This window comes from Macaca thibetana, chromosome 3 (assembly GCF_024542745.1).
Source record: "Macaca thibetana thibetana isolate TM-01 chromosome 3, ASM2454274v1, whole genome shotgun sequence".
Classification (NCBI taxonomy): domain Eukaryota; kingdom Metazoa; phylum Chordata; class Mammalia; order Primates; family Cercopithecidae; genus Macaca; species Macaca thibetana.
Window position 1 is genome coordinate 47636212 of NC_065580.1, and position 27428 is coordinate 47663639.

General features: G+C 37.0%; 1 protein-coding gene across 4 annotated transcripts in view; it reads left to right on the forward strand.

Moving 5' to 3' along the window:
- Positions 1-27428, forward strand: part of IMMP2L (inner mitochondrial membrane peptidase subunit 2) — an 869510-nt gene that overhangs the window by 53483 nt on the left and 788599 nt on the right. For all 4 annotated transcript variants that reach the window (XM_050782656.1, XM_050782657.1, XM_050782658.1 and 1 more), the window contains exon 4: positions 13836-13939. In XM_050782656.1, coding sequence (XP_050638613.1) covers positions 13836-13939 — 104 coding nt within the window. The remainder of the gene's footprint in view (positions 1-13835; positions 13940-27428) is intronic.

Genomic DNA, 27428 nt, shown 5'->3' on the forward strand with positions numbered 1-27428 from the left:
TGTAGCATTGATTTGGGGACTGGTTGGCAGTTTGGAACTGGTAATGTGGTGAGGGGAGTGTTGGCAGAGGCTGGACAAATGGCAAACAACTGTTAATAGAAAACAGAAAGATAGTAAAATATCTGTTACTGGGTACTGGAATTATGATGATCTGTTTTTTATAGTACTGAAACATTTTTAAAAAATGTGAACTGTAAGAACTTCAAAAATACACGATATACCTAATGATCTTACAGATTTGGCTAAGGAGATTTCCAGGTAAAAATATTGAAGTTGTCAGCTGGCTTCTTACCGCTTTATATAAGATATGGGAAGAGAGAAATGAACTTATAGCAGAAATTAGAGGAAATATAGGGTACCCAGAACTTTTTGGGTTGGAAAATCTTTGAGGCAAAAGATCCTCAAAGTAAGAAATAGCCTGGGGTAGAGATCAAATCAGGACTGGAAGACTCTTTATTAAGACCTCAGGGCCGAGTGTGGTGACTCACGCCTATAATCCCAGCACTTGGGGAGGCCAAAGCATGCAGATCACTTGAGCCCAGGAGTTTGAGACCAAACTGGGCAATGTGGCGAAACTGTGTCTCTACTAAAAATAGAAAACTTAGCTAGGCTTGGTGGCATGTGCCTGTAGTCCCAGCTACTTGGGAGGCTGAGGTAGGAGGATCACCAGAGCTCAGAAGGCAGAGGTTGCAAAAAACCAAGACTGTGCCACTGCATTCCAGCCTGGGTGACAGAGTGAGACTCTGTCTCGAACAAAAACAAAAGCAAAAACATAAAAAACCTCAGAAAGATATAAGGTGGTACTTAATATATCTTTTTAATTAGACAACATAAATTGTAAACTCTTCAGGGCTTTGTGCCATAGCAGCCTGACACTTTCAAAGTAAAGAAAGAACTGGTTTGAAAAAAATTATGGGTCGGGCATGGTGGCTCACGCCTGTAATCCCAGCACTTTGGGAGGTCGAGGCAGGTGGATCACAAGGTCAGCAGATTGAGACCATCCTGGCCAACTTGATAAAACCTGTCTCTACTAAAACTACAAAAATTAGCCTGGCGTGGTGGCGTGTGCCTGTAGTCCCAGCTACTCCGGAGGCTGAGGTAGGAGAATTGCTTGAACCTGGGAGGCGGAGGTTGCAGTGAGCTGAGATCGCACCACTGCACTTCAGCCTGGGCGACAGAGCAAGAAAAAGAAGAAAGAAGGAAGTTATGGATGTAGTTGTGGGGGGAATGGAATGAGCCCCAACTAGATTAATGGGAAGTCTACAGCATTTTAAGGGTGTTGAATTAACTTGTACTAAAATGAGGTCAATTTAGAAAAAGACCTCTGGGGTGTGTCCACCTTATTATGAAGGAGCATTTCTTTTTTTAAAATTTATTATTTATTTTGTATCATTATTATTATTATTATTTTAAAGAGACAGGGTCTTACTCTGTTGCCCAGGCTAGAGTGCATTGGTGCAATCAGCCTCGAAGTCCTGGACAGCTAATTTTTAAAATTTTTGTGTGTGGAGACAGTCTCACTATGTTGCCCAGGTGGTCTCAAACTCTTAGCCTGGAACCATCCTCCCACCTCCCAAGAAGCTGGGTTTACGGGTGTGAGCCTGGCCTCCTTTCTTTTTAAAAAAGAGCGCAAAGCCCAGAGGGCAGAGCTAAGAGCCATGCAGACCAATAAATTAGGGAACCATTCCAGAAAGCAGAAAAGAGCTCTAATTAAAGGACATTCCTCTCCATGGGATGGGAGGCCTTGACAACACATGCTGCTGGATTTTAGGCTTTCTATGGACAAGTGACTTCTGTGTTTTTTTCATTGCCTTTTAAAATCTATGGTTATCTTCTTTCCGTCTTCCCATGATATGTTTGGTGTTTGGCAAACAGATAATTTATCTTTTCACTTCGTAAGTCTCTGATTTGAGATGAGCTGCACCCTGGAGTCCTCATCCATTCTGGAACCTGATGCATATCATGAATTAACGAACATGAATCCTATTGCAAACATCTGAGGAGACTTTGGGGCTCTTAGGAAGGGTTACATGTATTTTGCATGTGTGAGGGATATGATTCATTGGATCTAGAGGGCAGAGCTTTGGTAGATTGTTACGTTGATATTCCCTGTCTGCCCCATCCCCCATGAGCCATGCTCCTTGGTACTGAGCTCTATGTCGTCCTCTCCTACACCGATTCTTGACTTGGCTATATGACTCCCTTTGGCTGGTGGAATATCAGCAAATTCGCAAACAGAGGCTTGGTAGATGCTTACACAAGGGAGTTTGTGCTCCTGGAACACTGCTGCCTCCATGGCTGCAGCTGCCTGAGTGATCACAGCCAGACAAGCTGGCTAATTGCATAGCTAAGCATAGCCTAAATTGTGGAATCATGAACCAATAAATGACTTTTGTTTTAAGTTTTGGAGTGGTTTGTTTTGCAGCAGTAGATAAGTGATATAAGATATATATGCTTTTTTTTACCCCTTTTTATCTGCCACAGTGCTTTTCAGTTCCTTTTGATAAGCTGTTTCCTATGCATGTGAGCTCCTTTGTTCTAATAGCTTTGATCAATGTAATTTAGGGTACCCAGGTACCAAAATTTCTATTTACACACATTTGTAGTTTTAGGATGGTAACTGTTTCTTTTTTATTTTTTTCCTTATAATGCAGCATCAGGTTCAACAATGAGGAGCGAAAGGATCTAAAATCCATGGTATTATCTTCACAGATTTCTTCACAGATATTATATAAACCACGTGAATAGATTGCTACACCATTGTATACGTTGGGGAATTTGGCCTCTTTGGAGTTACATGCTTCTGAGGGAATCACGCAGCCTCCTAAAATCTTTGTTGTTTGTTGAATCATTTCCTTTCTATGCTACACACCTTACTATGGACTTTTTTTCTTTTTCTTTATTAATAGGTTAGGAGACAGAAAAGTGGTTCTGGGCAGGAAAAGCTTAGCAATGAATAGGAAAGCCTTATTCAGTTTTATGAGGAAGTTAAAGATTCAGCACGTATCTTGCTGGGGCTTTTCCGTGTAGCTGGCTTATTTTACATATAGCAGTCGGTCTTCAAGTTAATATGCAAATATGTTTATATAAATTTTATATTTCATTGACTATACATGATCTATTTCTGATATGGTTAATTAGAACTATACATTAGAATAGCTGTCTCAAAACCTGTTTTATTAGCTAGAAAACACTATGCACATATTTAATGGTAGTATTTTATAATTAGTGCATTGAAACAGAAACTTTGCAGATTTGAACCTTGCAATCTAGTTGTAGCAACCTGAATTAAAGAGATGCTTAAATACTGAAGAGCTTGTTTAAAGAACACAAACTTTAAAAATATTAGTAATAAGAGGATATAAAAATCAGATGCTTTCCCCTTCAAAAGCAATTCATTGCTTAGTGCTTACAATAATATAAAAGCACTGCATATTGATTGGCAGAAAACTTAGAAAACATAGAAAAATATGGAAAATAAATAATTGATACCACCTTTCAGAATTATTTATTTTAAATATATTATTATATAATACTAATAGTTAAAAATTATTGAATGATCACTATGTTCAAGTCATTATAGTATTGACTTTATAGATATTAGTTTATTTACTATCCCCCACAACTGTATGATGAAGATACTATTGTTAGGCCACATAACAGATGAAGAAATACAATCAGAGAGATTGGATAACTTACTGAAGATTGCAAAGATTTAAACCCAGCTTCTGACTTCAAAATTTGCCTTTCTAAACCATTATAAGTTATTCTGTTTCTTTTCTGCACAATTTCCGTCTTTACATTATTCTTTTTCTGTTCTTCCCTTTTTTCCTCCATCCCATCTTTCCTGAAATTGGATCATACCAGTTTGTCGCGTTTTTCACTTATTTTCCAGACAAATCCAAATATATATTTTTGCGCAGTGTAATTTTTATAATCATTTTTTATATCCATACAGTTTAACCATTGTTAAACCAAGGTTTAATCAGTTTCCTATTATTGGTTTTGAGCTTGGCTCAGTTATTCACTTGATTTTAGCTAAAAGTTTGAGAAGCTATTAACTATTGTAACTAATGTATGATGAATATCTTTGTATGTGTTCCTTTGCACATATGTCTACTTAGTTTCTTAGGACATCTTTTTAAATGTGACATTTTCAAGTCTAAGGACAAGATCACTTTTAAGACTTTAAATATATTTTGGCAAATTACCTTGTTGATAGTTTATATAAAGATTTTCATTCCTACAGGTAGTATGTGAGGCCTGTGATACTTTGATGGATGTGATGTTCTATAGTAGAACATGCAGTTAAGTTTAGGAGAATGAAAAATTAACAACCCAATATAATTCTGAGTTAAATCAATATGTTATATGTTCACTTTTATTAATATAGTTTTACAGGCTTTTAAAAGAAAAATTAAGAAATTATATTATAATTAGGGTTCACCAGAGAGACAGAACCAATAGGATATATATCTGTCTATCTGTCTCTCTGTCTGTCTATCTATCTATCTATCTATCTATCTATCTATCAATCAATCAAAGGGAATTTATTAGAGGAATTGGGTCAAGTGATTTTGGAGGCTAAGAAGTTTCATTGATAGGCTCTCTGTAAGCTGGAGGTCCAGATAGCTTGGCTTATTCCAAGTCTGAAGGTCTCAGAACCACAGAAGCTGATGGTATAACTCTCAGTCCAAGGCCAAGGGCCTAAGACCTGGGGGCTGGTGGTTCAAGTCCCAGAGTCTAAAAGTCGGAGGACCTGGAGTTCTAAGATTTCCAATGGAAAGAGCAGGGTGTCCCAGCTTCGGGGGGCGGGGTGGGGAGAGAGAGAGAGAGAGAATATTTACCTTTCCTCTTCCTTGTTCTTGTGTCCAAGCCCTCAACTAATTGCATGGTGCCTGCCCACGTTGGGTGAGGGTGGATCTTTCTTACTGAATCCAGTGCTTCAAAGGCCAATCTCTCCTGGAAATACTCCCTCACAGATATACCCAGAAAAATGGTTTCTTAGCATTCTGGGTAGCCCTTAATCTAGTCAAGTTGACACCTAAAATTAACCATCAGAAGGGGTATGGGTAATAAGTACCCATTATTTAAGAAGAATGTTTCATTTCTAACTTACAGCTTTGTACAGACCTGGGTACATTATAGTCTATTTTATTATGCACACCTAGTGAGACAAATCTGAGAACTCTAGAAGCCATGCAAATTATGGAGACCCCTGAATAGCAAGGGAAGAAAGATGGCATTGTAGACCATATTGTCCACTTTCTTTCAAAGGTGTGGCATCTAAAAATTCTGTAATCAGAATGTACATTTACTTTAACTGTACTTACGTCATGCTTCTTGGCCAGTGCTGCAGTGTGAAAAAGTCTAAATCAACAGTACTATTTCAGTTTCTTCTATTATTGCCCCTGCCCCCACAGATATGTCTTCAAAGTAATGGTTCTTCAAAAGAAGTCTGAGGGCTACTGTTGGGTCCTTGTGACTGCAGCTGGGCTCCATCTCACTTAAAAGCACAAGGTTTGATATTTACCTGTTGTAGATTGTGTGTAGCCAGTGTGAGTGGTAATTTTTATAAGCCTGAAAAGGTTGAAAGCGTTGCACCCAAAGAAGTAAGGTCAAAACTAGGCTTTCTTGATGTCTTGGAAGCAGTGAATCATAGGCTATAGGTTCTTTAAAATTAAAATATGAATAAAAAATTTATAGTAAAAAGCCAGAATAATATCATTTATTGATTGATGGCTTCAGTTTAGTCTTACAAGGCAAGAAGTGTACTGTGACTGTGTTTAATTCTCTAGGAGAATTTTATTTTCATAAACCAAAACGTGAATTCTTCCAAACCTGTCATGTGATTTGAAGTTAGACACAAGCTGAGGATTTAGGATACCTTGACAATAATATTTGTTTGTAGGAGAAAGAAAAATCCTTCAGCATAGTCTTTGATCAGAGAAAAGATTAAAACCTAACTTTTGTGTTATGCTTGTTCCAAAAGCAGATTCGATAGATATTGGCTACTTCTAGCTTTAGTATAACTTATTGACATCTGTTGAAATATGCTGACTTATATTGTATTTCTTAGAGTGAACTATATAGTACTTAGGTCAGAGCAAAGCATACAAACTAAATATATGTTCATTAGAAAAAACAACTTGTGAGATACAACTGAGCCAGAGGAAAACAAGGTGTGGGGAGGGGTAAGCAGTAGGGGAGAAGAAAATGGAAATCATAATTTCATCAACCAGAGCTAAGAACTGTTAGATTTTTCAATGTATATGTTTTTATATATCTCTGTATGTGTCTATATGTTTTAAAAAATAAGATTTTAAAATATAATGGGTGTAAAATTCTTACAGGTATTCATAACTAATTATGCACATTAAATTTTTTTGGATTAATTTATACAGGCAGAACAATTAAGACCCCAAATAAAAGCATCCTAACTTTACTTGCTTAAAAAAAGTGAGGAAACAACAAAAAATTTAGAAATGAGGGGTAGAATATTCTGCCTAAAGACTTTCAGTTTACTATGTAAAATGGGAAATATGCAGGGCAATATTTAAATGTTTAATTTTTCTTAAATCTTGTGGAAAGGATACTGTACCTGATTTTGTTTCCCTTTATTTTGTTATTGTTGCCATCATCATTAGTGTCCTGTTTGTTGACTGCTACACTGTTTCATGACTGTAATGTTTTGTAGACTGTTCTTGTAGCAACCCCATGAGGTCAGTGTTACTGCAGTCAGTCCCCATTTTATAGATGAGGAAATGAGACAGGTTAAATAATTTGTTTCAGGTAATATGGTTAATAAGAAATAGAGACAAGATTTGAACATAGTTTTCTGTGTTTAGGGCAAGGACTATTCAAAACACTTCTCCAAGTTTGATTTTTAACTTTAGTGGTCCACGGTAGAAGCAGAGAAATAGATGAGTGTGAGAATGCAAGTTGCTGAGAGAGACAGAGAGAGAATATTTACCTTTCCTCTTCCTTCTTGTTGTATCCAAGCCCTCAACTAATTGTATGGTGGCTGCCCACGTTGGGTGAGGGTGGATCTTTCTTACTCAGTTCAGAGCAGATGTTTGGCTTGTTTTGTTCTTTGTTAGTGTTTTTCCTTTTGCTACTGGAAATCACTGTGACTACTAGCAGGAATATCTGATACAATCAAATACTTGGAGATATAGGTGGAAACCCCTAGATTAAATATTCTCTGAGATTTCTTCAAAAACGTTATTATTTGAAGTTAGTTATATTTTGATGAAGTCTCTTGGAATCTAGGATTTAAAATATTAACAACATAACAAGAAAGTACAGATTCTGTGGCCATATCAAATTATTATTTATGACTTTTAATTTCTACTTGATGGGTTTAACTTCATTGATTTGAAAAAATTGCTTACTCTATTTTTTTTTTTTTTTTTTTTTTTTTGAGGCGGAGTCTCGCTCTGTTGCCCAGGCTAGAGTGTAGTGGCATGGTCTCGGCTCACTGCAGGCTCTGCCTCCCGGGTTCACGCCATTCTCCTGCCTCAACCTGCCGAGTAGCTGGGACTACAGTAGTTGGGACTACAGGCGCCCACCACCACACCTGGCTAATTTTTTGTATTTTTTAGCAGAGATGGGGTTTCATTGTGTTAGCCAGGATGGTCTCGATCTCCTGACCTCGTGATCTGCCTGCCTTGGCCCCCAAAGTGCTGGGATTACAGGAGTGAGCCACTGTGCCCGGACGTTGTTTTTTTCTTTTTAATAAAGCTTTTGTTTTTAGTGAATTACAGAAAACTGTGGTTCTTATAGTGCTATAGGAACAGCCTCCCAATTCAAGAAGGTTTTTCTTTATAATGTTTTGTTGATATTCATAAGTGTTAGATTCATAAATAAATAATATAGTTTACTGTGTTGTGATTACCATTATTTCACTATGAATAATAAAGCCCTATTCAACTATTTCTAACTCTTAAATTGCCTAACTTGGTGAGACACAAAAAATTTCTTACTATACTTACTTATCTAGAATATGTTTTCATTGAAAGAGATGTATACATTATTTAGATAATGTATATTCTAGAAACTGTCTGATTTAAATAGCTTTTAAAAACCTTTAATCTTTTGGACTTTATAGAAATATTATTTTCCAACCACTGTTCTGGGATTAGGTGTACAAAAATGGCTAAGACATGGTTTCAGCAGTTGAGAAACTTAGACCTGAGTGAAAAGAGTCCTACCTGTAGGCAGATACCTATTAAGTACCTGCATTGCTATGGGAACGCACATGAGGGAGTAGCTAATTTAAACCTGTGGAGGAAAGAAAAGGTAAAAGAAAACTCTGTTGCTTCCTTTGTAAAATCAACCAATGTCATTCAGGTGTTGACTGTTGATTCTAGTATTTCACTGTTGGAGGTTAGACATGCTTCCTTCTGTTTTCTTCCCTTGCATAAATCTTTTGTTTATAATGCTTTACCTTTTGGTTCTAACAATTACAATTAGAAAAGTTGGGCATTTGAGTGATTCTGTAAGGGAAAGATGAAGTTAAAATTTGGGTCAATGGAGACTTTTCTATCTCCAGTGTTGGAACACCAAGATGTAATTTTCCAATTTCCTTAAGGGAACTGCAGCATGTTTTATATTTTTATATTTTTTAAAGGCTTTACAGAGGAGTCCCCATCAGATAAGGACTTTGACAAATGACTAGAAGTTTCCAAGTGGAGAAAAAACATTCTTGACAGAGGGGAAGTCTGATGATGAGGCATTCAAAGAGTGGGTTAGAAACTGGACCTGACTTACGAGTCTTCCAGTATAGGGGATAGGGTAAATGGTACTACTGTTAAATAAGGAGGGGAAGTGTATTTCGGGGCTGGAGTAGGCTGGAATAGGATCTTTGTTTTGACCTTGTTAATTTGGAAAATCTTTGGAAATTCCACCAATTGATTTTTAAAATTCTTTCCACTAAAATGTGTTAATTACCTGCAAAGTGCCCGATCTCAAAAATATAGGCATAAAAAATAAGTCTAAAAACTTAAAAAAATAAGAGCTTATAGACTCTTAGAAAGAGAGATAAGGGAACGATTATAATGCACATTTAAATATTTGATAGAAATAATCATAGGATGTGATGGTGAACTTGGGATTTTTGATCTTACGAGTTACAGTCACAAACTTCAAAAAAAAAAAAAAAAAAAAAAAAACCCACCAGTAAAAGAGACCAAGAAGAACAGTCGGAAATAATTAAATCACCTTTTGTTCCTTCACTATTATGGCAAGAAAAAAAAAAAAGAAAAGAAAAACCAAATGCAGTGAAAGTACAATAGGGAGATTTTCTCTTTATGGTCCAGAGTCCAGATAGTTTCCCTCCAGGTCACCTTTACTGTGTCAGTTATATAGGAAGAAGAATACAAAGAAATGAGGGAAGAGGACCTGTGGATACTGAGGTCAAAGACAGAGAGGAAGAGGGAGATAGAGAATTTGAATGAGAAATATGAATGAAATAGAGAGTGTACCCTTGTGGAAGCTCAACTTTTAATAATCTAACCTATTGTTGTGATGACAAAAGCTCCGTTCCCTAGCACCATGGCTCAGTAAAGCCCTTTGGACTTATGCTACCATATTGACTCTGTTCCTCACTAGGGATAGAGACAGAGGAGGATCCTGGGGGTAGAGAGTACAGAACTGCCTAAAATTAAAATTGTGATGTAGTAGTATCAATAATAGAAGTTATTGAGAGGTCACCTATGGGCCAAGAACTACCATAAGCACTTTAAATGAATGATCTTACCAAGTAAGGTAGTGTAGTCCACTCTTGAACAATGACGGGGTGAGGGACCCAACTCCCATGCAGTCAAACATTTGTATGTAACTTTTGACTACCCCACACCCCACAGCTTAACTACTAATAGTCTACTTTTGACCAGAAGCTTTCCTGTTAACATAAACAGTTGAGATTAACACATATTTTTATATGCTATATGTATTATATACTATATTTTTACAATAAAGTAAGATAGAGAAAATAAAATGTTATTAAGAACATCATAAGAAAGAGAAAAAGATTTCTATTTCTTAAGTGGAAGAGGATCATCATAAAGGACTTCATCCTCACTGTCTTCATATTGAGTAGGCTGAGGAGGAGGAGAAAGAAGAGGAGTTGGTCTTATGTCTCAGGGGTGGCAGATGTGGAAGAGGTGGAAAGGGAAGCAGGAGAGGCAGACACACTCAGTGTAACTTTTATTGAAAAAAATCTGTGTATTAGTGGAACCATGCAGTTCAAACCTGTGTTGTTCAAGGGTCAACTATATTTATAAATCCCTTAAACAGTGTCTTGCACATGGTAAGCACTTAATGTATCTGGCTATTGTTATTAGACTAGGACACATGGTAAGTACTTGGTAGGTATTGGCTATTATTATTTAATTATTAATTAAATAATAATCATCACCATTTTCCTAGTAATGTATGGCATAATGAAGTTAAGTAACTTGCTGAAGATCATATAACTAGAAAGAAATGGAATCATTTCTAAGTTGGAGGTGACAGACTGATTAGTGTAGATATAGCATGAATTGCATAATGATTGGTGCTTGAAATATGATGATGCTAGAGAGGAAAGAAAACATGTGCCAAAAGTAGAAGACATTATGATTAAAAAAAGATCTCTTTAGCTTGCTGACTGGTTGGATGAGAAGTAAGAAGACAACTAAGATTTTTAAGCTGGTTGACTGGGAAAGGGTAAACTGAATGTAAGAAAATAAGAAAGGACTGGGCATGGTGGCTCGTACCTGTAATCTCAGCGCTTTGGATGATAAGACAGGAGGATTGCTTGAGGTCAGGAGTTCAAGACCAGCCTGGTCAACATAGCAAGATCCTCCCATCTCTAAAAAAAAAAAAAAAAAAAAGGAAAAAAAAGAAACCAACTTAGCTGGATGTGGTGGTATGCATTTGTAGACCTGTAGTCCTAGCTACCTGGGACCTGGGAGACTGAGCCCAGGCATTCAAGGCTACAGTGAACTATGATCATGCCAGTGCACCCCAGCCTGAGTGGCAGAGCGAGACCCTCTTTAAAAAAAAAAAAAAAAAAAAGAAGAGGCAAATGCACTGGCTCACATGTGTAATCCCAGCATTTTGGGAGGCTGAGGTGGGCGGATCATGAGGTCAGGAGTTCGAGACCAGCCTGGCCAATATGGTGAAACCCTGTCTCTACTAAAAATACGAAAATTAGCTGGGCGTAGTGGTGCACACCTGTAGTCCCAGCTACTCAGGAGGCTGAGGCAGAAGAGACTGTCTCAAAACAAACAAAAAAACAAAAAAAACCTTTTTATTATTAGGAAGTGATAACAAATTCCATTTTAATCCTGTTGAATTTTTTATCAGGTAGTCAAGTGAAATGACTAGCAGGGAATTTAAAACTAAGTTAGAGATTTAGGTATTATCACTAAAGGAGTTGGTGAAAGCTCTGGCAGTGTTTGAGATGTTCAAGGATAACCAGCGTTTTTCAGCTGCAAAACCCTGGATCAAAAATAGTGTCAGGATAATAGCCTCCAGGCAGAATTTTGACATATTTATCAACTCTTGCTTTGTAGAAAATCTACAAATAATTCCAGGAATCTTTAACAAAAGGCATGCCATTACTGCTCCAGGGACTGGCTGTTGCCCTGTGTTCACTGTTTTCCTTGCTTCTGCCCCGGTTGCTGTTGTTGTGTCTCCACTGGCTGCTGTCATTGGCTCCTCAGTGAAGGCGGAGAGCCTCAGTTGTTGCTTGGCACCTTTCCTATCACCACAGAAATGGCCACTTCCCATGGTAGCATTCTTGGAGAGTCAGAACTGAAATCAGCAAGAAACAACCAACTGCATCAAAAAGTGGGCTGAAGCTGGGCGCAGTGGCTCACACCTGTAATTCCAGCACTTTGAGAGGCCAAGGTGGGCAGATCATGAGGTCAGGAGATGGAGACCATCCTGGCTAAGATGGTGAAATCCCATCTTTACTAAAATACAAAAAATTAGCGGGGCGTGGTGGCGGGTGCCTGTAGTCCCAGCTACTCAGGCTGAGGCAGGAGAATGGCATGAACCCAGGAGACGGACCTTGCAGTGAGCTGAGGTCGCTCCAGTGAGACTCCATCTCAAAAAACAAACAAACAAACAAACAAACAAACAAAAAAAATGTGGGCTGAGGACATGAATAGACAGTTCTCAAGAAAAGATATACAAATGGCCAAAAAGCATATGAAAAAATCCTCATCATCTTTAATTATCAGGGAAATACAAATCAAAAGCACAATGCAGTACTACTTCACTCCTGCAAGAATGGCCATAATCAAAAAATAAAAAAAAAAAAGATGTTGGTGTGGATGTGGTGAAAAGGAAACACTTTTACAATGTTGGTGGCAGTGTAAACTAGTACAACCACGATGGAAAACAGTGTGGAGGTTCCTTAAATAACTAAAGTAGATTTACCATTTGATCTAGCAATCCTTAGCAATACTAGGTATCTACCCTGAGGAAAATAACTCATTATATGAAAAAGATGTGTGCTTGCACACACATGTTTATAGCAGCATAATTTACAGTTGCAAAAATATGGAACCAGCCCAAATGCCCATCAATCAACGAGTGGATAAAGAAAATGTGGTGTGTGTGTATATATATATATGTATACACACACACATATATATATTACTCAGCCATAAAAAGGAACGAAATAATGTTATTCACAGCAATCTGAATGGAACTGGAGACTATTATTCTAAGTGAAGTAAGTCATGAATGGAAAACCAAACATTGTATGTTCTCACTGATATGTGGGAGCTAAACTATGAGGGCACATTGGATACATTGGACTTTGGGGACTCGGGGGAAAATGTGGGTGGTGGTAAGAGATAAAAGCCTACACATTGGGTACAGTGTACAATGCTCGGGTGATAGGTGCACCAGAATCTCAGAAATCACTACTGAAGAACTTAATTCATGTAACCGAACACCCCCTTTTCTTACAAAACCTATTGAAATAAAAAATGAAAAAGAATTAAAAAACAGTGCAAAGGCTGTCTTAGCTCTTCTAATTATTTTGTCCCCCTGTTCTTGCCTCAAGCTTGTTGTTCATTGGATTTGTCTGTACCCCTGTCCAAATGACAGGTATGCTGGTTTCATAGTTCCCCAATCAAATTTTTGTTCCTGTATGGTTCCTGACCTTCAGAAAAATTCTTACACAAAATGTTTCTCAGTTCTTGATCCATTAATCCTCAGGCACAGTTAGACTTCTCTGAATCCTAGGATGAAAGCCCGTTATTAGGCTCAAACTGGGACCAGGACCCGTGACATGTGCCCTTTTGAGAAAAGAGAGGTCAAATTGGGAAATCCATACATTTAATAATGATAATTCTATCACATCTTTCTTTTGCCCTCTTCAGTTCTTCATATGACTGTGAAGATTTGTGGATATGACTGTGATTTGGGATTATTTCTTCTTTTCCCGAGATGGAACAATGATGTGTACTACTGTGGAATTATATTCTATCTGGATATTTTGTTGGGAGGTTTGACTCACTTCTTCGTCATGTTTTTATATTATTCTTAAGGCTTTTCATACCTCTTTACTGGAGTTTACTAAAGATTTTAATGTCTAGCACATGTTCCTTTCAAATAAGTATTGGCAATTTATTTTTTTCTGGTTCATCTGTGAAGAATCCCAATGAGCCTTTTTGAAAACTCATCATTTGCAGTTACTTTAGAACAGCAATTTATAGAAAGGTACTGTATTAGAAATGTTTTATTTCACTCCACTCGAGCTATGAAGTGCAAGAACCATGAAGATTGAAAAATACAAATGATAGATGTGTCTCTTTCTCCTTATTTTCTAGCCTTCTTTGAATCCTGGGGGGAGCCAGTCATCTGATGTGGTGCTTTTGAACCACTGGAAAGTGAGGAATTTTGAAGTACACCGTGGTGACATTGTATCATTGGTGTAAGTAACTCAGAAGCATACTATATTTGTATATAAAATTATTTATACTTAATGCTGATTGAAATGGTAATCCATTGTTAATATCATACTGCCAATTATTAAATTGAATACATGTTAAATATAATGTGTTTTTAAAAAATCAATTTTGCAGTGTAACAGTGCTCTAAAAAGAATTTTTTGTGTTTAAAATATGTTAACTGACTAACATATTTGGATTGGGTAAAATGTATTTAATGTTGATTAGAAATTATTAAAAATACATGCATTTAGTATTACTTTGGAATATTTTGAAATTTTGCATTTTGGTAAGCAACTTTTTTGTTACCCCAATGTTTTCTTGGTTTGTATAGATAAAAAGTATCCCTAGAAGGTGATAATTATGACATGAGAATCATTGACATTTATGTACATCAGGAGTTTAACTGAAAAAGGAAATTTGAAAGACTAGTACTGGATGCTTCTGTTTGGGGCCAAAAGGTGGCACTGTTTCACTGTTACAATATTGTGACTGGTCAGGATCAAAAATTTCATTCCGGTCTTAATGTAGAAAAGGAATGTCAAAGTGTGCATAACTGATAAAATGATATAATACATAGTCCTAGGACATGCTTAAATGGTTTGGAGATTTTTGTTTGTTTGCTTTAAAAGTAAATTTACACTAGGAAGACTGCAGCCAAACTTGTCTAATTTCTTCTGGTTTCAAATACTTATAAAAATGTTATAGTATGATTCCCTGTTATGCCAGTTAGGGGAAACAATTAATGTAGCAGTGTTACTGCCATTTGATTTGGCTACAGTAAAAACCTGCTACTGGGTAAATACCTTTCCCATTTGTATTTCCAATTCTTGAATTGGAAGGATTTTTTTCTTGTTAGATGGTAACTTAAAATTGTTTGGTAAAAGCACGACATTGCTTATTTGTACTTAACTTCGGCTAGTGCTTTGTGGAAACAGATATTCTATAAATGTGTTTCTTTCAAGACTATTCTACCAGTATTCATTTGAAGATATATTAACCAACTCTGGTTAGTGACTAATGAAATAAATTCAAGTGGAGTTTTGTATGGCAGACATCCAAGGAGGGGGATTAAATGCTTCTCAGGTTTTGAGTGCTTTTAAAAATATTAACCTGCTCTTTGAAGTGTACTTTTATTTTGTCATTCAGAGTACTATTTTTGCAACCTCCTGAACAACCTTTTCCATGCTGGGTTAGCCTGTCATATGCTCATTATTCTTTTGCCTTTGGTTTGACAAGGTTACATCCTCACTTAGTTGGTGATGGAAAGGATACCCACCCAAGTGAAAGAGGTCACACTATACACAGACAATTGTGCAGTATTTTTTTTCCCTGTGAGAAACATGCTCACTATCTCTAACCAAGTGGACTTGAATAGATAATTGAAAAATAAAACAAGGCTCCTTGATATTCAAGGTTGCATGGGTTCATAAAAGTACCCTGCCATATCATGGAGTATATTAAAAAGAGCACATTACTCTTTTATGTAAATATTCATAGTGATTGATATTTATTATATACATTAACTTCAAAAATATTCTATTCAAATTGGGATTGATATATAAATTATACCTATTCCAGTTGAACTGTATTTTTTTTCTGGAGACAGAGTCTCGCTCTGTTGCCCAGGCTGGAGTGCAGTGGTGTAACCTCGGCTCATTGCAAGCCCCGCCTCCTGGGTTCGGACCATTCTCCTGCCTCAGCCTCCCGAGTAGCTGGGACTACAGGCACCCGCCACCATGCCTAGCTAATTTTTTGTATTTTTAGTAGAAATGGGTTTCACCCGACTGTGATGGTGATGGTGGTTTCACGAGACCATCCGTGTTAGCCAGGATGGTCTCGATCTCCTGACCTCGTGATCCGCCCACCTCGGCCTCCCAAAGTGCTCGGATTACAGGTGTGAGCCACCGCCCCCGGCCCAGACTGTGTTTTTAGTGACTCAGTTATGTGCTATATCTTTGTCATGTACAAATAACACAAACTTTCACGTGCTTGTTTTTAGGAGGAGCCATTTACATAAAAGAATGCTTAGTTACTAGTATTACATATTTAACAACAGATGATCATGAAGCAATATTGTTACTTTGAGAAAGAAACAAAAAATCTGATGCTAAATTCTTCTTTAGCATTATTTAAAGTCTTTTTTTAGGTCAGGGTCAGGTGGCTCAGGCCTGTAATCCTGGCACTTTGGGATGCCAAGGTATGTGGATCCCTTGAGCCCAGGAGTTTGAGACCAGGTCGGGCAACATGGTGAAACCCTGTTTCTACAAAAAATACAAACATTGGCTGGGTTTAGTGATGTGGGCCTATAGTTCTAGCTACCTGGGAGGCTGAGGTAGGAAGATTGATTGAGCCTGGGAGGTCGAGGCTGCAGTACTCTGTGATTGTGCCACTGCACTCCAGCCTGGGTGACAGTGAGACCCTGTCTAAAAAAAAGTATCTTTTTAGTCTTATGAGCAAAAATGCTTTCTAGCCTATATCTGTGTATTTTCATACAAGTTAGAAACTGCTTCATTTTAGAAGATTGATGTTGATTTGATCACAGTTCATAATATACATTTAATTTATGTCAAATATTGAATATTTGCTTTTCTTACACAATGCATCAGTTTGGTTTTAACATAGATGATAATTTTTGTTACTACATTGGAGCATCCTATTTAAGAAATGTGTGATGAATACAGAAATGTGCATTAAAATGTTCAATTTAAAGCTAATTATAAAATATACTTTGTAATTTTGTTTAGAAATTGATATTAACAGTATACTTTCATTGATAAGTAATCTTTGAAAACCTTCTTATATTAAAAAAGTATAACCTTTTTATATTAAAAAAATCTTGAGACAGTGTATTCAGAATGTGTGGGAATACAACATTTCTACTATAATATTTATGCTTTTCTGGAAAATTTGCAGTTTGCAAATTCTTAAATCAGTAGGGCTTATTCAACTTTATAACCAGAGCACTGATGAAAACAATAACAATCTCAATAAAAATACTAACACAGTTTGTAAGACATAAAGTTTCTAATAATTAAACGGCAGTAAAAGTAGTATTTTACTTAAAACATAAAAGGTGGCGACAGCCTAGTGGTAGGTGGTATAAGGAAGGGTTGAGGCTGTCTATGGATACAAGGGCAGAAAGACATTATCATCAGAAGTCATAAACAGAGAAAAGCTTGTAAGCTTTGTACAAAATGTTCTGATACCAGAGTTGTATGCTCTCCTCATTGTTTTGTGTTACTTTGTTGTATTTATTTATTTATAAACAAAGATCAGGGTTAACTTTGCAACAGCACTTCTAAGAGAAAGGTTGAATGTATAATACTGATTGCTTCCTGGTTTGCTGCCATTAGTATACGTAGCCTTCAGTTGCCTTTACTAATGAAGCAAAACATTAATGATCTGGGAAAAAAATTACATATGAACCAATGTAACTTCTGCATTACACTGAAATCTTTTCTCCATTTACCAGTTGTCTATGTTAATTCATGTTGCAGAAACACACACTATAGCAAAGCAGACTGTCCTTTCTATTGGAAGGGGTTTTGTTCAGAGTGGGTTGACCAGTGTTGTTTCCTATAGTGTGGGATGTCTGGCAGAGGGAGGTCGGTGCATATTATTTTTTTGCATATCTTTCTTATTTTTCACTGTCTCCTTCTTTCTTGTAAAAAGTTGGTCACAGTGGAGTTATTGTTTAAGTATGTTATTCAGTAGCTATATTTACTTAATAACATTACTGATTGCACAAAATATGATTTGCTGTCATCAAGTCCTCAGTATATGTAGGTGGCATCATACTCTCTTAGTGATTTACAAACTCAGTGGTGATTAAGGAGGATTTTCTATACCTTGGAATTGACTTTTCATTAACCTGTGTGATGGCCTTCCTGGCTCGCATAAGTTGCACTCTTTCACAATAATATATCACTTAACAAGTCCATTGGGACAGAGGTTCTTTCATAATAAAGTCCTAAATAATCACATTTATAATTGTTTTAACTTTATTTTACTTTTATTTGTTTTGAAGAAAAGTTGCAAAAATAGTATAGAGAGTTCCCATAAATCCCCTAATGTTAACATTATATAGAACCATGGTTCAATTACTGAAACCAGTACATCAGTAGAATATTATTAGGTCTAATCTATAGACCTTATTCAAATTTCATCTGTTTTCCCACTAATGTCCTTTTTTTGGATGAAGATCCTACTCAAGATCCCATATTTTCATTTTTTATTTTTTATGTCTCTCTAGTCACCTTCAGTATATGACAGTTCCTTGATCTTTGTCTTTTATGACATTGACACTTTTGAAGGGTACTGTTCAGTTATTTTGCAGAATGCTGCTCAGCCTCTTTAATGTTTGATGCCAGACTCTCTTTAAATGGAGAAGCACTAATGTTGATGGCAGTTGCTGAGGCTGAGGAAGCTGCAGCAGTGGGAACCCCTGAATGAGGGAGAAACTGTCTTGAGTAGGCAGTAGGGCCAGCTGGGGAGATGGATATCACAGGGGCAGAGGAAAAGGACATGGTAGGATTTCTCTTTCAGGCATGGGTCTTTTTTAGTTTCTTGGAACCACATACGTGGGTCATGACTACAAGGGTTCAGGGGTTCTAGAAATAAGTCTACTGAGTCAAATTTATAGCTGCTAGGAAGCAAAGAACAGAGCTGTGTGGGTGGGAGAAAAGGCCACAGTTTATAGAGAGCTAGAAAGGAAGGATGAAGGGCTTCCTTTCTCTTCCTTTCCTCTTAATCTGGATCACAGATTTCACTGTATTGAACCAGTGTTCAGTTCTATAGTAGAAGGTTGGTGTAAGGGAATTCTTTGAATGAGCATGCCTGTAAGTAAGCATTGTGCTAAGTGCTTTGAGTACGCTGTTTTGTTTTTGTTTTTGTTTTTTTTGAGACGGAGTCTCGCTCTGTCGCCCAGGCTGGAGTGCAGTGGCGCGATCTGGGCTCACTGCAAGCTCCGCCTCCCGGGTTCATGCCATTCTCCTGCCTCAGCCTCCCGAGTAGCTGGGACTACAGGCGCCCGCCACCTCGCCCAGCTAGTTTTTTGTATTCTTTTGAGTAGAGACGGGGTTTCACCATGTTAGCCAGGATGGTCTCGATCTCCTGACCTCGTGATCCACCCGTCTCGGCCTCCCAAAGTGCTGGGATTACAGGCTTGAGCCACCACGCCCGGCCGAGTATGCTGTTTTTATTTAATTCTCACAATAGCTGGAGATAGTAATTTTTAACATAATGAAACAGATTTAGAGCAAGTGCATAGCAAGTAAAAAGCAGGGCCAGAATTTGAATCCACATTCATTTGACTGTAAGCCTATACTGTCTGACAGAGCAAGCACCTGCAGTTATTGAACACTTGAAATATGGTGATTGCTGCTTGTTAAAATCATAATAATTTGGATATATTCTTGCAAATAAATATATTACTAAAATTCTACCTGTTTCTTTTTCGTCTTTTTCTTCTAGTTTTATTTTATAAGAGATTGGGTCTTGCTATGCTGCCCATGCTGGGCATGAACTCCTGGGCCTAAGTGATCCTCCTGTCTCAGCCTCCTGAGTGGCTGGGACTACAGGCAAAATCAGGGCATCTGGCTGATTCTTCCTTTTTAAATGTGCCTAGTAGAAAATGTAAAATTACACATGTGACATACATTTTATTTCTATTTGATAATACTGGGTTTAAATCTTTTCCCATTATACACTGCTGCATCCCTGGAGTGTGTCTGAAGTGAACTAAGATGAAATCCCAAAGTCTGAGATGGACAACACTAAGGTAGTTGCTATAAAGCAACGGTAGACTTCTAAAGATAGGTAAACACCTGGTGTTGGTGAGAGTGCTGGAGTGATCAGGTCCAAAGACAGAGAGAAAAAGACACATAATCTATGGAGAGAAAAAAAAACAACCATAATATTTTTAAAGTATTTACTGACTGCTTATTTTTTTTTGTAGCCATTGGGTTAGGAGTTCTGACTTCACTTTTATTTGATTCTAATTAAGAAAAACCAATAAAGTAGGTATTGTTGTTATCCCTGGTTTTATAGATGAGAACACTAAAGCATAGAGAGGCTAAATAACCTGCTTAAGGACATGGTAAATATTAATAAATGGCAGAGCAAAGACTTGAAGTGCCTCACATCAAAGCTGTGACTTAACCATCATCCTATAACGTCTCCATGTGATGTGGTACGATGCTATGGTTGAGTAACATTGATTCTCACCAAAGAAGTCATGCTGGCCCTGGTATGTCTACATCTCTTATTTTACTTCCATTTCTGTAGTCAAATTTCTGATACAGTGGTTCCTGAAATACATTGTAGTCTCCTCATCGATAACAATAATACTGTATTGTGAACATATAGTGTGCATACAGTTTCAACAGCTGGTTTTTGTCATGCTAAACTAATTGCCAGTTTCTGACAGATGGCCAGTGTAGTGTGGTGGCTGCTTCTCTATCGATAAGTATGAGCAAAGAGTCATAAAGATTTGAGCCAGGGAAATAGATGAAATAGAATAGAGCCCTTGAAAACAAAACGAAAGGTGCTTTGTGTCTTGAGTGCTTGTAAATCTTGAAAGGTCCCTTGACCCACCAAGGAAATTAATTGGAATCTGCTAAAAATGGAATTTCATGTTTTGCCCACAGTAATAATAATACTGAATAATGACCCATAATTGTATTAAAAGCCAGTTATCAGTTGAGCTGGGAAAATATAATTGTGTATACTTATCTGTTCTATCTGTACTCATTCCCAATTTTTAAAATCTATGGCCAAACATTTTTCTGAGTTTGTAGTTAATATAGTACATTTAGAAAGACCATGACTTTTACAGAAAGATTCTTTAGGGAGGATGAAGTACCTAGGTTTCTAGTTTTTTTTTTTTTTAAATTGACAGTAAAATGCTGGGGAGGGAAATCCTGTATTGCAGTTTATTTTTGGCACTTTCAATTATCCATAGTAATTTGCAGTCATTACTAAGTATATGTACAAGTGACATTTTTTAAATAAAGAAAATGAGATAGTAAAAGTATTATTATTATTATTAGATACAGATTAAACTGAATTTTAAATACTGTTCATAGCCATACAAAAAGTTGGTATCCTTGGCTGGGCACAGTGGCTCATGCCCGTAATCTCAGCACTTTGGGAGGCCGAGGCGGGTGAATCACGAGGCCAGGAGATCGAGACTATCCTGGCTATGGTGAAACCCCTTCTCATACTAACAATACAAAAAGTTAGCTGGGCATGGTGGCGGGCATCTGTAGTCCCAGCTAATCGGGAGGCTGAGGCAGGAGAATGGCGTGAACCCGGGACACGGAACTTGCAGTGAACCGAGCTTACGCCACTGCACTCCAGCCTGGGCGACAAAGTGAGACTGTCTCAAAAAAAAAAAAAAAAAAAAAAAAAACCAAAAACCAAAAAAAAACCAGTTGGTATCCTTAGGACAGTCCTTAATAGCAATTTGTTTTCTTAAGTAGGATAAACTGTCTTCACAATGCTTATACACTTAATTATGTAATAAGACATTTTCTTAGTTCAGAGACAAACTACAGCTTAGAAGTGTTTCATAAATTTCAATTTTGAATTACTGAGATTTTGTGTTAATGTAACCATAGGAGATATATATAGCTTCTGCTCATCCTGTTTTATAAATTTTATATCCTTTGAGAAGTAACTATAAGTTTTCAAAGAACAAAATTATACAGGCAACATTCTATTAAATACTGGTGCTTATGTTTATAAATGTTTTTATTTTTACTCTGAAATAATCTAGTCTCTGAGAATGCTGTTTCTTATATTTAAAAAGATGAGTAAGTACAAGGCAGCATTTACAAAGGACCTCCCAAATACACGTTAAATATTATATGTAAGGAGTCAGATTTAGCTATTGAGGAGAAGCATTTTGACTATGTTTACATAATAATTACAACAGAATTAATTAATATTTTAGAGTAGTAAACAGTTTAGGTTTCAAGCAGGAAATAGAACACAAGGCAAATCAACCATCACATAGGTGTGTCAACCTATCTTAAATACTTTTGGAATCAGTAAGATATAGAGGCATACGTAAGGATAGGCCACAGATCAGTCAGTGGCTGATTTCTATTTCTGGCTGTAAATGGACTAGTTTATTTCAAACTAAGGCCTACACTGTCAATAATGAAAAAAACTGGATTAAAAAAATGTGTATGGCCGGGCGCGGTGGCTCAAGCCTGTAATCCCAGCACTTTGGGAGGCCGAGACAGGCGGATCACGAGGTCAGGAGATGGAGACCATCCTGACTAACATGGTGAAACCCTGTCTCTACTAAAAATACAAAAATTAGCCGGGCGCGGTGGTGGGCATCTGTAGTCCCAGCTACTCGGGAGGCTGAGGCAGGAGAACGGCATGAACCCGGGAGGCGGAGCTTGCAGTGGGTGGACTTGGCGCCACTGCACTCCAGCCTGGGCGACAGAGCAAGACTCCGTCTCAAAAAAAAAAAAAAAAAAAAAAAAAAAAAAAAATATATCTAAAGGCGTTGGAGTACTACCAAGGGTTAAAGATCTAAGAATGAAAGGAAACATACTGAAGTGAGCCCTGTATTTGTGTCATTTTTCACCTTGGATTCTGTCAATTTGCAAGCAACACAAGCCAAGCTGAGAAGCCGAGCAGCAATAGCTAAGATGGTGAGAGGGTGAGCAGAAATTTTATCAGTTTCACAGTGCCTGCAAGCTAAAATTCAGAAAGGAGGAAGAAGGACCCTGGTAAAACACTCTAAGCTTTTCATTGGGATTCCTGTGGGGCTATATCCTAGGAGTTAGGAAGAACTATAAATAGGCCACTACTTACAAAAATCAAAATGTATTCTTTGATAAACCCAATCTTGATTTTAAGGTGGTCTGCCTTTACTTTAACGGTCATTCCTGGAAGCAAGAGACATCATGCAGGGTTTCTGTAATTTTTTTTATGCACAGCACTTGACATTTAATAAAAAATTATACCATGCATATTAGAAGCCAGGACCAAGAAAAACAACATAAAACAAGAAAGGATAGAAACAGTCTCACAGTAATCCAGATATTGGAATGATTAGACATGGACTATTAAATAACTATAATTGGGTAGGTGTGGTGACTCATGTCTGTAATCCTAGCACTTTGGTAGGCCGAGGTGGGAGGATCACTCCAGCCCAGGAGTTCAAGACCAGCCTGGGTGACATAGCAAGACTTCTCTGGTCTCTACTTAAACAAAAACAAAGAAACAAAAGCTGGGCTTGGTGTTGCATGCCTGTAGAATCAGCTAGCTACAACAGAGGCTGAGATGGGAGGGAGGATAACTTGAGCCTTGGAGATCATGGCTGCAGTGAGCTATGATCTCACCACTGCACTCCATCCTGGGTGACGGAGTAAGACTCTCTCTCCAAAAACAGAAAAAAATTATAATCAGTATTTTTAAAAAAACCGATGAAAAGATGGATAATTTCAGCACAGAATAAGAATCCATAAAAGTAATTTAAAGAAATTCTAGAAATAAAAACGGTGACTGAAATGAAGAACTCAGTAGATTAGTTTAATAGAAAATTAGACACAGCTGAGGAAAGAATTAGTGAACTGGATGATGGGTCAATTAGAAAATATATAGAATGGGGTATGGAGGGAATAAAAGAATGGCATATACAATCAATAGTGTAAATAGTGTAATAGTGAAAAATGCTGACCACCATCTAATTGGAGTCCCAGGAGAATAGAAGAGTAGGAATTGAGGAAGAACCATTATCGTAATAGATTCAGGCCAAGAGTTTTCCAAAATCAATGAAAGACATCAATCCACAGAATTAAAAAGCACTAGTGGAATAAATACAATGATAGATATTTAGGGTACGCAGCAGTCAAACCACTGAAAACCAAAGAATATAAAAGTGTTTTTTTTTTTTTGAGACAGAATTTTGCTCTTGTTGCCCAGGCTGGAGTGCAATGGTGCGATTTTGGCTCACTGCAACCTCCACCTCCTGGGTTCAAATGATTCTCCTGCCCCAGTCTCCCGAGTAGCAGGGATTACAGGCACACGCCACCACACTTGGCTAATTTTGTATTTTTAGTAGAGATGGGGTTTCTCCATGTTGGTCAGGCTGGTCTTGAACTCCTGTCCTCAGGTGACCTGCCTGCTTTGGCCTCCCAAAGTACTGAGATTACAGGTGTGAGCCACTGAGTCTGGCCGATAAAAGTCTTAAAAGGAAAAAAGACATATTAGCTTCAAAGAAGCAAAAATATAGCCTACTTTTCAACTGATGGAAGACAGGAGATAACTGAATGACATCTTTAAAGTCGTAAATGAAAAAAAGTCAATCTAGAATGTTGTACCTGTTGGAAATATTCTTAAAAAATAAAAGAGAAATGCATTCTTTTTCAGATAAACAAGCCCCTAGCACATGCTCAATTGTTCTTTTGGACTTCCTGTACAAAACAAATTCAAAGGGTTAAGAATTTCTAGTTGGTAGGTTCAGAGCATTAAGCCCCAATTGTGGTGTCCCTTCTGAGCCCAGGATTATGTGTGACTGCACTGGTCACATTGCCATGAAGCCAGCCCTGGTGGTTGGTAGAGGGGTGGGCACTGGACCTAAGCAGGGCCAATCAGAGCCGTTCCTGGAAATGGATATATAAATATTAGGAATGAAAAGTTCTTTATTTTGTTAGAATTTGAACAATATGATCTGTAGAAAATCAGTCATATTTCCTTAAGGATACATCAGTAAAATATGAGGCAAATGTAATAATTAGAACTTTGGTTTCAAAGCAGATTCCATGCTCTAATTCCCTGGATAGTGAATATAATAAGATGATATATCCATAAATAAGTTACTTTACACTGCTAAAGGGACAGATGTAAATAAGGCGACTAATCAGTTTACCTTAAAATAAAGGTTATCCTGGATTATCCATGTAGGCCCAGTGTAATCACGTGAGCCCTTAAAAACAGAGGCAGAAGTAGTAGTTAGGGAGATGCAGCATACGAAGTCAGAGATCCAAAGGACAAGAAGGATGCAACACATTGTTACAGCCTTTGAAGATTCAGGGACCATGGGCAGAGGAAAGCAGGCTGCCTCTAGAAGCTAAGAATGACCTTCACTCAAAGATCAGCAAGGAAACAAGTACTTCAGTCTCACAACTACACAGAATTTTGCCAACAGCTTAATGAGCCTGGAAATAGATTATCCTGGGATTTCTAGATAAGGGCGTAGACCCGCTGACACCTTGATTTTGGCCTTGAAAGATCTTAATATGAGGACCTAGCCAAACTTACTAGACTTCTGTCTTAGAGAGCTGTTAGATAATAAACAGATGTTATTTTAAACCCCCAAATTTGCTGTATTTTGTTACAGTGGCAATAGAAAATCATGTTAAGCAATAAAAAATACAGACAGTTTTAAAACCACCTTTACTATGTACAAGGAAATGTACTTTTACAAAAGATTATTAAGTGTTTGAAAACACCAATTTTATTTACAGAACTGACTAATTTAAAAAGTATTATTTTCTTTTCTGTGAAACAAATCTGAAAGCCTCTATTTGCCTATTCTTCAGTGCAAGACTATGGGACTAGGCTTTGGGAGATCTTGTTTCTGCTTTGAGTTGCATCATTTTTAACTGGCTGAGTGAACCTGGACAGGTTATTTTAACTGTTCTTGGATCAATTACATCATCTGCAGAATGAGAGGTACAGACTAGTTGATCTTTAAGGTCTCTTTCATTTAAAAAATGCATGAAAATAGCTTTAGGGATCAAATGGAATTGTTAGGAAGCTCAACATAAGAATTAATCCCTCAGGATATCAGAAAACTATGTTGCATAGTTTTAAAGTTGGAGTCAAAACTGACTTGAAATTTTTTAAAGAAGAAGAGCTATATTGACACATTAAGTAGAAGTTCTGGAACAGATAGGAGACTTGGAACACCAGGTCTTTATTGGTGAAAGACATCAAATGAATATATACTTATCAAGATTATATCTGTAGTTGCAATTATTGAAATTTGCAAATATAAACGTTGGCAAGTAGATGTTTTAACAGAAGGATGAGATCAAAATCCTTTCCTATTTATTTAAAATTACTCAAAATAAGATAGTGGTAGAAATCTTTGTTTCTTCATTTCTTGTAATTTATTCTGGGAGTAGAATTTTTAATATTCTAATGGCTAATTTTGTTCTGGTTATCTCCATCTCTCTTGTCAACTTAAGATGTATTTCCCACCGGTAAACACAGTGTCCACTGGTTCTTGCTAAATAAAGATACCATAGTCTGTATTCTGCTTCATAGTTAAGGTCTTGGAAAAGTGGAAGAAATCTCTCAACTAAACTTAAACATAACCTTATTTGATCCAAGGTCAGTGGATAACTTTAATTTTTCTTTTCCTTTTAGAAAAAAGAGGCACAGTTTTGGTGAGTAGAGGTGGCAAGGCTGGGAAATGTGTCTGTAGCTGATAAGAAAGGGAAAGGGCTTAAAATGACATCCACCAAATTTTATCAGTGCCTTGGAGCTCAGGAAAGTATTTCTTTCCAAGAAGAGAGCAGGAATGCCTTTTAAAAAAATTGTTTATTTCCATTAATGAGAAACCTCAAGGACCCATGAAAGGTTATTCCTTTGCATTATCTAGTGACAGCTTTACTCATACTCAGAGGTTACATTAATATTTACTGATGGCACAAGTATAGATTTCACTTTGTTAAAAATTGTATGGATGTTGGAACTGCTGTTGAAGAAGCTGACTTGGTTTGATTTGGCTATGGATATGATAATTATAATATGGCTTTCTGTACTTTTAGAAGTCATAAGTTACATTGCAAGGATTTGTGTATTTGGGTTGCTAGAAAGTTACCATATAGTATTATGACAGTATAGTAGAAAACATGTCTCACATAAGAATACTATGTCTTATGTGAGAATAAGAATACTATGTCTCACATAAATTTTACCATAGAATTAAGTAAGAATCATTAAAATATTCCAGGTTTATTAAAAATTCATTATTCTACTAGAGGATCTTTAAAGAGCAATAAGAACTTGAAGAAATAATAGGAAAGCTTTGGTAACAATGACACTGTGCTAATTGAGTTTAAAGAAGATAAAGAATGTATTAACAGAATGGATCCAAATTTGGCGGAAAAGATTTGTAATAAATCAAGGGGGGAAATCAGTTAATAAAGAAAGAGGCCAATTATCAGTGAGGGGAGGGGAGTGTGTTTCCTGATTCTAAATGAAAGGTTAAACTACTTGGGTGAATTTCAGTTTAACAGAAAGGAAGAAAAGCAATATGGATAATTAGGCAGTAATAAGATCATACTGGGAAAAAAAAAAAAAAAAAAAAACTGCCTTAGGTGCTAGGGGAATATTGGCTAATGAACTTAACCTCCTGCAGTTATCTTTGAATATTCATTTTTGCTTTAGAAATGGGAGAAGTGATGTTTTTAGTTATTTTCAAGGAGGTATGATTCT